Source organism: Sceloporus occidentalis, unplaced genomic scaffold (assembly GCF_023333645.1).
Source record: "Sceloporus occidentalis isolate IW3139 unplaced genomic scaffold, rSceOcc1.0.p SCAF_5, whole genome shotgun sequence".
NCBI classification, from domain to species: Eukaryota; Metazoa; Chordata; class Lepidosauria; order Squamata; family Phrynosomatidae; genus Sceloporus; species Sceloporus occidentalis.
The window spans coordinates 4,126,794-4,137,367 of NW_028316985.1; the positions used below are offsets into that span (position 1 = coordinate 4,126,794).

The 10,574-nt window shown below is 41.2% G+C and overlaps 1 protein-coding gene across 4 annotated transcripts in view; it reads left to right on the forward strand.

Annotated features, from left to right (window-relative positions):
- The window catches only part of TASOR2 (transcription activation suppressor family member 2), an 83,340-nt gene extending 72,812 nt beyond the window's left edge, over positions 1-10,528 (forward strand). For 3 of the 4 annotated variants that reach the window (XM_089527440.1, XM_089527441.1, XM_089527442.1), the window contains 5 exons: positions 425-550; positions 3,569-3,722; positions 4,765-4,870; positions 6,713-6,894; positions 7,788-7,912. In XM_089527440.1, the coding sequence (XP_089383566.1) occupies positions 425-550; positions 3,569-3,722; positions 4,765-4,870; positions 6,713-6,894; positions 7,788-7,912 (693 nt within the window). Of the gene's footprint in view, positions 1-424; positions 551-3,568; positions 3,723-4,764; positions 4,871-6,712; positions 6,895-7,787; positions 7,913-9,632 lie in introns of those variants that run through there. The other variant, XM_089527443.1, reaches the window with a different exon arrangement.
- The last annotated feature ends 46 nt before the right edge of the window (positions 10,529-10,574 follow it).

A 10,574-nucleotide genomic window follows, 5' to 3' on the forward strand; every position in this document is an offset into this window, starting at 1 on the left:
AATACTGTGGACAGCCAGAAAGTCAAACACATGAGTAATAGATCAGATCAGGCCTGAGATCTCTCTGGAAGCCAAGATGACCAAAGTGAGGCTGTCATATTTCAGCCACATCATGAGAAGACACAGCTCACTGGAGGAGACTATAATAAAGTTAGGAAAGGTGGAGTTTAGCAAAGCACTTTTTTCCTACCTTTAAAAATAAAACAGCGATATCTAACTAGCTGAAAAAGACAACTGGTAAAATCTTGAGCCCCTTAAAAGGAAAAGGCAGGTGTGGACATTGTGAAACCTAGCCAGTCCCAAAAGAACTAGTACTCCTTATAGGTGAAGCTGGGGAAAGATCATTGGGATCATTTACTGTTCATGCCAAAGCGCAATTCTATTGCAATGATGATTTTTTTAAAAAGAAAAATGTGTGTTTCAGAATTTGCTGAAAAAAGCGGGACATACAGAAACAGAGCCTCTGCTTTTTTGTAAGGCGAACCACTTGGAAACAGAGAGGCTGATGGTCATAATTAGAAACGAGGACATATTTCCACACATTCATAAGGTATGTTCAAACACATCTTTCCTGCACTACAGAAACTTCCAGTTATTAAAATCCTAGGTAGAGAGTTTCTTCTTTCATCCACTTTTGAATTCTTCTAATCTTGCCTCTCCTTTTGGACATTATATATAGCAGGGTTGGGGAAAAGACACCTTTTTGGTTTGTTTGTTTGTTTGTTTGTTTAAGCCAGCTTTTTTGCATTAATGTATAGGACGACACCAATATTGGACTAAATCTATAGGATAGAAAATTAAGTAGCAAAATGCAGTTCAGATGTTATGGCCACTAGCTTAAATAATAATTGTTCTTTAAAAAGTGTTCTTTTAATGCAAGTTGTTTTGGTTGAATTTTTGCTAGTTGAAGGATTTGTTTCTGAGTGGCATTTCTTTGCACTGTAAAATAAAGTGATTAAAGTGAAACAGCTGACCCTGGATACTGGTGTAACAATCAACAACTGCCAATAAAGTATTAAAGTACAAATGTTTAAATCCAAACAATTATTGTTCCAGTAAGAAGGTTGGGAAATAGTAATAGGAGCCGGTCTGTCTGTCTGTCTGTCTGTCTGTCTGTCTGTCTCTATACACATGTGTCTGTATTAATAATATATTTTAAAATCCAGGGGTGTTTTGCTTTTTTTTTTTTTTTAAGTCATTTGGTTTAAACCAACCTGGTTTAAACCAGCCAACCCTGTTAAATAATTGTTTGTGTGCTGTATAGAAGTAGCTCTAGAGAGAGAAATAATGGGACAATATTGTGAACTATTAATGAAAGTCAAGCATTCTGCCACTGAGCTGATAAAAATTTCCATAGCTGGCTTTGAAAAGAATTAGACAAGATTGGAGTTGGACTGCAGCTCTTGTCAGTTGTAGATGGTGTGGTCAGTAGCAGGAGGTCATGGGAGTTGCAGTCTGTTCTGGAAGGTTACACATTCCCATTCTGAGATTAGAAAAATGCATGAAGGAGACATCTATCTATATGTATCAGCCTTGAGAGCAAAATAGAGCCTTCATATCTTGGGCAGTGTGTATCTTTTCATATAAACTTTTCATGAGGACAAACAACAGACAATATTCATTGCTTATATCCTTAGATTTTTTCCAGTTTACTAATTTCATTTTGATAGTAAGTTGTGTTAAAACCTCTTTGTGTGCCAGAGTACCTCTAAAAAAGGCCTAGGCTCGAATCCTGTTGGTTAGTCCCAACTTCAGTACACCCTTTGAATCTATTGTTGAGTGGTGAATCAGCTCCTTGGATCTGCTTTGGATCCCATTTTGGGAGAAAGACGGGACATAAGTCCAATAAATAATAAAAATCACACGTAAGTAAATCCAGTTGTTTCAGTGACTCTACTCCAGTTGGGATGAACAGTAGGAAGTAGACCACAGAGTGTTAATTGGGTCCAGAGTCCAGTTTTTGTTGTTGTTTTTGATAATCTTAAATCAGTGAGTCAGTAATTTCACTTATACCCTGGCTTTCCCCCCAAGACTGAGACTCAGGGGGTGTTCCCACTTGCGATTTGAAATGCTTTTTAATACAGAGGTTTGTTTTAAAGCAACTCAAAATAAAGCGAGTGTTATCCCGCTTTTCAAATCTCTTTATTTGTATCGTTCCCATTTACATAACGTTTTATTTTAATTTGCTGTAATTGACCGTTTCGTTCCCATTCAAGGATGAATCGGTGTATAGTTAAACCGCTTTTGTTACTTTTTCGTTCACATTCACTTGTTTCGGCTGTCAATCAAAGTGACGTCATCATGACGTCACATTAATTCGGAGTAACATACACTGATGTAGCCTGTACCTGCGTTCCCACTACCTGGCTGTTTTTAATTCGTTATAAATTTCGCTTTTTTTTTAAAAGAGCCAATCAGGAGGCGCTTATTCATCCTCTTCTGTGTCTCCCCATATTAACTGTCATAACTCAGTGCTAGGGAATCCTGGGAATGGTAGTTTATTATGGCACCAGCATTCTCTGGCAGAGGAGGATAAATGTCTCACAAACACAACAGTTCCCATAATTCCCATAATATATATATATGCATGTGTGTGAGAGCATTCATATATAAACATGTGTGTGTATAAATACACACACACACACCTACCTATCTATCTATATAGTGTGTATGCCTGTGTTTTTGCCAAATCAGATCAAGGAGGAGAAGGCAGAGGGCTTCATTGGGGAAAGAATCTTTGGGGAAGATTGCTCCCAGGGCTGTCTGGAGAGCCATGAAGCTTGGTTCCCCAAATTCGCTTTGCCTGCCCCATTGATTTCTGGGCTGTCCTCCAAAGCCCATCTGCTGCTCAGGCAGAGGTGAAAAAGAAAGAATAGTTAAAAATGGTGTTCAGTGGCTCTCCTCACACATCGGTCTATGAATGAGGAGCAGAGGGGAGGTTGCAATCCACCGGAGGAAAGGCTATTATGCGAATGGAAGAAAATGGCACCGGCAATGCAGAAAGAAACCAAAGAGGGTGACACCCCCCGGGCAGCCCCTTGAGTGCTGCTCCTCCCATCCTGTGGAACCCGAATCAGACGCCGAAACGTTCCCATTTAAATACAGCGATTCCTATCTCGGATCAAGGGATAATACTAGGGTAGGCCCTAGTATTTTTTTACGCCGGTTTATAGGCTTCTAATCCAGGTTAAATGTTATGATTTGAATCAGATTCGAATCGCCGTGGGAACGATTGCGGGTTAATCTAGAACAGTTCTAGAGTTAATTCGGGATTGAGTGGGAACGATACACCTTGGATTCGATTTGTAAACCGGTGTATAAGCGAGTGGGAACACCCCCTCAGTGTGCCTTGAACTTCCATTTGCACTTTTTAGTAGAAACCCCAAGCAAGTTTCTAGCCCAGTTGCCCTGAAATTAAATTTCTTTGTAAAAATCTTAGAAGCAAATGAGGGGGGCTGCATAAAGATTTCCAGCAGCTCTTTGTGCCCCTATGTCTGTAAATCACGTGTAGGCAATTTTTAATGGTTCGAGAGATGTCATATAAATGACACATTTGTGTTTTGAGCAGATTCCTTGCTTACTGAGGCTGAAGCGCTTTCCCAATGTGACTTTTGCGGGAGTTGACAGTCCTGAGGACATCCTGGAGCACACCTACCAAGAGCTCTTCCAAGGAGGAGGCTTTGTGGTGTCTGATGACAAAGTGCTTGAGATGATGACTATCGGTGAGTGGTTGTGCCTTCTATCGTCACGGGCCACTCTTCAGACTAAAAGGACAGTCCACTGAAACATGCTGAACTGCTCTCTTTTTTGTGTAGTACTCTACTCCTATCTTTTCTATGGTACTCTGTCCCATCCCTATTTTTTCCATTTTATTTCTGCTTCTGGTCCCAAATTTCCTGTAAATGGAGGAACGGCCAGGAAAACATCTACAGGTTGAGTCATCTTTATCTGGAATTTCAAAATCCAAAATACTCCACAAACCAAAACTTTTTTCAGCATTGCTGAGATAGTGATATCTTTGCTTTCTGATGGTTCATTGTATACAAACTTTGTTTTATGAACAAAATTATTTTAAAATATTGTCTAAAACTATCTTCAAACTATATGTGTATAAGGTATACATGAAGCGTGACAATTTTTTGTGTTTAGAGATGGGTCCCATCTCCCAGATAACCTCATGATATATGTATGCACGAATACAGATATTCCAAAATCTAAAAAAATTTAAAAAATCCAAAATCCAAAACACTTTTGATCCCAAGTGTTTTGAATAAGGGAGACTCAAAGTGTACAGTCAGCCCTCCACATTTGTGGCTTCAACTTTGGGGATTTGGTTATTCACAGATTAGAGTAATATGTTCTCTAGGAATTTCTAGGTTCCCCAGCGCAACTCTGCTGGCAGTTGGCCATAGAGTTGCAATGGAGGACCTAGAGATCCCTAGAGAAAACACTTGTCTTGGCATTTATAGGTCATCCAATGATTCTGTAATCAAGTTCTGGTGAATGTTGAGCATAGAGGTGCACTGGAGGACCTAGTGATTCCTAGAGAGGTGCTTTTCAGGTTAAAGAAGTTTTTTCCACATTCACCAGGGTCCTGTGCCCCAATCTCCAGTAAATATGGAGGGCCCACTATACTTGGTTAAACTGAAGTTTACCTGTACTAGTAGTGTGCATAGTCAGGCCTTCATAACTCAGAGCCAACTCAGGTCACACAAACGTCACCACCTTTACCATTGCTTTGTGCTGTTGTTTTTCTCCATGCAGGGGAGCTGAAGGAAATGGTCAAAACCTTAGAGACGCTCAATGGACATGGGAGGTGGAGATGGCTCCTTCACTACAAAGAGGTGAAGAAACTCAGAGAGGATGCAAGGTGAGGACTACTGTGGTTTGTGACCACTTGCAGCTCTCCTTGATTCGTCATATGGGAACAGCCCTCCCAGGTGCCTAAAGGATTTGGTTTTCAGACACTGGTTTGTTGGTTGTAGGCCCCAAAGCACTTCTTCCAATTCTGTAATTCTATTGGATGGTAAGACTGTGAAGCTGTGTAACTATGGTGGTTACTAATTAGTGAAATAAACTAAGCTACAGCAAAGAAGGCAATTGTTATTTTAGCCTGCATTAATAGAAGCATAGTTCCCAAATCAAGGCAAGCAATAGTCCCACTGTATTCTGTGCTGGTCAGGTCTCATCTGGAGTCCTTTGTTCAGTTCTGGGTGCCTCATTTTAAGGAGGATATTGACAAATTGGGGAGGTTTGGAGAAGGGCAATGAGGAGGGTAAGAGGTATGGAGAAGAAAACATAGAAGAAGTTGAAGGAGCTGAGCGTGTTCATCTTGGTGAAGAGAACTCCCTTCTCCTTTTGTGTTGTGTCTTTTTAGATTGTAAGCCTGAGGGCAGGGAACCGTCCAATTAAAAAGATTGTATGTACAGCACTGTGTAAATTTACAGCACTTTATAAATAAAGGTTAATAATAATAATAATAATAATAATAAGATTGAGGTAGTGACATGATCACACTTTTTAAATACCTCAGAGACTGCCAAAAAGAGGAAGGAGCAGGTTTGTTCTCTCCCGTCTCAGAGGATAGAATTTGGGCTACTGGTTTGAAGTTACAGGAGGCTAGATTTTGATTGAACATTAGAAATAACTTCTTGACAGTAAGAGCGATTTGGCAATGGGTCCAATTGTCTAGGGAAGTGGTGGGGTCTGCTTCTCTGAATGTCTTCAAAAAGAGGCTGGACAGCTCTCTGCTGGGGATGCTTTAGCTGGAGTTTCTGCACTGAGTAGAGAGTTTCTAACTCTATGATGCTGTGATTTCTCTCAATTATTTTATTTATTTCTATTTATTTTATTTATATCCCAGTAAATGGTAGAAATGTAAAAATACTGCATATTATTGGGAATAACCATGAGTGTCACAGGAGGTGTGTGTGGGGGGATGCAGGCTGCATTAGGTGACAACATGGGAGGAGGGTGACACCACTGCTCTCCAAACATCTGCCTTTGGGCAGAAACAGGTTGTGACATTTGCCTGAGTCCTTTTAAAACACTGGAAATTTTAATTTTGCAAGTTTATGTCACAGTTACATTCAGTGATTTATGGGAATTATGATTTATGAATAACATTAGTATAAAAAACATTACTAAGAATTCTGTATGGTGTGGTATAGAAAGAGGTCAATGTGGGTGACACCATGAGTTGCTGCACCGGGTGACGCCAACCCTAGTGACACATCTGGGTATAACATTAAAGGGAAAAACCCCCAAACAAGCTATATAATACACATAGAGAGAGGGAGTAATGCATAGGGAGAGTTGTAGCTGTATATTCCTGCATGTCAGGGAGTTAGGCTAAATGGCTCTTGCAGCTCCTTCCAGCTCTAAGATTGTATGATTCTATGAAAAACCCCCTCCCATCTTTTTTTCTAATACAGCCTTCTACAACCTGATGTCCTCTAAATAGGTTTGTCTACAATTCCCATCATCCCCAGTTAACATGGTTGTTGTGCTTCAGAAGAAATCCTTGCAGCAGCAGACATTGGGCCCTCTCCACCTGGTTACTGATGACAGTTGCATGAACAAGTGAATTGCATGAACAAGTTGATTTCCCCAGTGGCCACGGTGGATGAGGAATTGAAGGGGAGGGAGCTGTAGTCCAAAAAGGGAAGTTTTCTAAGCTCTGGACTGACCTTTTGTTGTTTCTGTCCCACAGAGAAAATTCTGCTGCCCACGCCAAGGAATCACTCCTGAAATCCTGCCAGGGGGCCAATATTACTGAAGCTCTTCACTATCATCAGTGTGACTCCAAGGCTGTCTTGAGATCTGAGCATTTGAATTGCTTGTTGAATTTACAGGTTCAGCACATCAGCCAGAGGTTTGCTGTGTTTATCACAGGTAAGAAAAAGCCATGTGGGCTTTTGCTTCTTGTTATACCCTTGAATTTAGCTTTGCCTGTCTTTACTGGAGCTACATATTTCCTATGTTCTGACCCTTGAAATAACAAGAACAATAAAATAGTTGTCTTTGTAGTAGTAGTATTTTGCCTTTTTCCCAGTTTGGGAATTAAGGTAGCTTACAGCAGTTGAAACAAACAGTTCTTTTATCCACATAGTCAGCCATCTGTGGCTTGAAAATATTTTTAAAAATACAAATTCCAAAAAAGAGACCTTGATTTTTGCCATTGTATTTAAGGGACATTGTTTCACTGTGCCATTGTATTTAATGGGACTTGAGCATCCATGGATTTTGGTATCTATGGAGGGGGGGGAGGTGTCCTGGAAATAAACCCAGCAGATACCAAGGGCCCACTGTAGTTAAAAATTATTTATATTTAAACATGCGGAAGTTATAAAATTAACTTGCTAAAAGTTAAAAAGCAATTAAACCATCATAAAAATGAAACTAGTTAAAACACACTGATACAACAAAAAATAAAAGTCCAGCAAAAGTCTTCATTATGTCAGCATCATCTGTGGAAGTTTTTAAGCAGAGCCTGAATGGCCATCTGTCAGGAGTGCTTTGATTGTGTCTTCCTGCATGGCAGTCATAGAATCATAGAGTTGGAAGAGACCCCAAGGGCCATCCAGTCCAACCCCATCTGCCATGCAGGAACTCTCAATCAATGCATCCCTGACAGATGACCATCCAGCCTCTGCTTAAAGACCTCCAAGGAAGGAGACTGCACTACACTCCGAGGAAGGAGTATGTTCCACTGTCAAATGGGGTTGGACTGGAGTGGCCCTTGGGGGTTTCTTCTAGCTGTTTCTTTTTTGTTTCCCCTCTTCCAGAAAAGCTCAGCACTAACCGAGAGGCCTTGGAGAACAAGGGGATCCTGGCACTGGATGTAAATACTTTCCTTACAACAGCAGAAGATATAGCAGCGCCGTTTAGAAGCAGCAGCAGCTATTGGTAAGGAAAGCCTCATGGAGTGCCTGGGGTGGGTGGGTTGTGGTAATCAGTTGAACACAAAGCTTGGATGCTTGCTAACGTCAGAAAATTTTGGGTTGTGTGGGGACACTACATGCCTAGTGAGGCGAATTCATTGGACCCTCCCATACACACACACTGCAGCATATATGTGCATGTGTGTGCCTCCAAGTCACCTGTTGGCTTATGGTGATCTTATGAATTTCATAGAGTTTTTAAGGCAAGGAGGTGGTTTTGCCAGTTCCTTCCTCTGAAAGATATCCTACAGCCCTTGGTATTGGTTGGTGGACTCTTGTATAAGTACTAACCGAAGCTGACCCTACTTAGCTTCCAAGATCAGCCTTGGTGCCCTTGCCATGTACATTTACTAAAAGGGCACCACCTGGTGGTGTGTGAGAGAGGAGCAATTGTAATTCACTACTTCATCACCTCTTCCTGCTTCTTCTATTTTTCTGTTCTCTTCAGAACCGTCTTATCAGTTTCACTTCTCTTACTCCCAAGAGATTATGATGGCATTTTGAGGGAGGGGAGGGGTAGACACTCCGAGCCTGGCTAGTGACCTACAGCTGAAGGGACCTATGATCTTAGCCCCACAAAAGATCCAGCTCCAGGCTGTTGGGTATTTGGAACTGCTGCTCATCTCTGTGTGGGCCTTAGTTGAAACAGGAAACAAATGAGGGTCTCAGTTCAACATTCCAAGAGTGTTGCATATATATCTGGTCAACTCCGACTCGGAGTGATCCTCTCCCAGGGTTTTCTTGGCAAGATTTCTTCAGAGAAGGTTTGCCCTTGCCTTACTCTGAGTGAATGTGACTTGCCCAAGGACCAATACTTTATTCATTGCTGCACTGAGCCTTATGCACCTCTCCCATCCCTAAAGCCACTTTGCACAGGCATTCTGTGCTTCATGGCAAGCAGGGATTGGAGAAGGTCTGGCTATCCCCACATAGCCAGAGACACAGTGATGACCTCAGCCGCCATGTAGAATTATTTAGGAGGGGGAATACTGGACATCATGCAGAGAAGAAGGGCATACCAATCCATGTGGTGCCCCCAAAAGGACATCAACACATGTAGGGGAAACTTAGACATATGGATAGAATAGAATCAGAGTTGGAAGAGACTCCAAGGGCCATCCAGTCCAACCTTCTTCTGCCATGCAGGAAGATACAATCAAAACCCTTCCCTTGACAGATGGCCGTTGAGCATCTGTTTAAAGACCTCCAAAGAGGGAGACTCCACTACACTCCGAGGAAGGAGTGCCTTCCACTGTTGACCAGCTTTGACTATCAGGTAGTTCCTCCTAATGTTGAGGTGGAATCTCTTTTCCTGTAGTTTGCATCCATTGCTCCATGTCCTATTGTCTAGCGCAGCAGAAAACAAGCTTAAAGCCACAAAAGTCTTAAGCTGCAAATGTGGAGAGCCAATTGTATATGCAAAAATTCCAAAACCTGAAATGCAAAATACTTTTGGTCCTAAGCATTTCAAAGCAGCATGCTGATATTTTTGAGTTTGCCAGGGCTTACCTTGAAAGTGGGTCTTAAAAGACTGAAAAGTGGAATGAAAGAGGGGAGATTGAACAAAAGGCCTGCTGTTGAAACAGATCTGTACAGTACGATAGGCTTCCTCCGAGTCCTATGGACTTGCTTTTTTTGCCAGCTGCAATACTCCTTGAGTGGGCCTAACCACGATTATTCTCATTTCAGATACCCAGGATGGATGGCGTTTGAACTCTCCGTGATCCTGGGGTACAACAAACTGCTTTTCTGTTCCTTTTTTCTTAAAATCCTTGGAGACACACCATTTCCCAAATATGCACAATAAAGGCTGCGCACGCAGCCCCCCATGGGATGTGTTTCTTTTAAAATCCCCTCTTTCCTTGAATGGAACGGCAACCATTTTGTTTAAGAGCTGCAGAGAAGCGTTCTCATTATTTAACCACCATGTGGAACCTCACAAGGAAAATGTTAATTATATAGATTGATAGATTTGGTTTGTTATCACTTGTCTTTGCATAGAAGTATGCATTTTAACTATCCAATTGCACAGTTACATTAGAACTATCATAGGAAGAAAAAGCCTGTTTACTTGAAGGTTTTAGGCATCAGTCCATTTAAGCTGAGTTTTGTTTTTCAGAGACAGTACTTCTTGGGCCTACTGAGGCTGGGCTTTTTCCTGCTGAAGCATTCACCACCAAACTATTGTATAGCTCCCCGTTCCTCTGAGCAGAGTTTGGGCAGGATGACGCCTCAATGGACTTGAATAGGGTACTTGAATCATAAGCATCTTAGGGTCTGGCGTTTTTGTATAGCCATCTGAGGTTACTGTGAAATGAATTTTACTTTATTTCCTTGTTTTGCAGAAGTCTACTATTAATGAATGAGTAGAATTATTTACCCCCGTCCCCTTTGTAGATAGCATGGTTTGAATCCTGGAATAAGACCTCCTGTCTTTTTAATGGTCTATGTTATTTGCAGTGAAGAGTTTAAAGTAAAATTACTGCATTAATAAACATTGTAAGAAAGGTGTATCCTCTTTGGAGATTTTTTTTTGTAACTAACCTTTATAAATAAAACTGACTCAACACGTTTTTTTAGCCTGACGATGTAGAAATGGCTTGACTTATTTAGGATGGTGAAAAGTCTCTG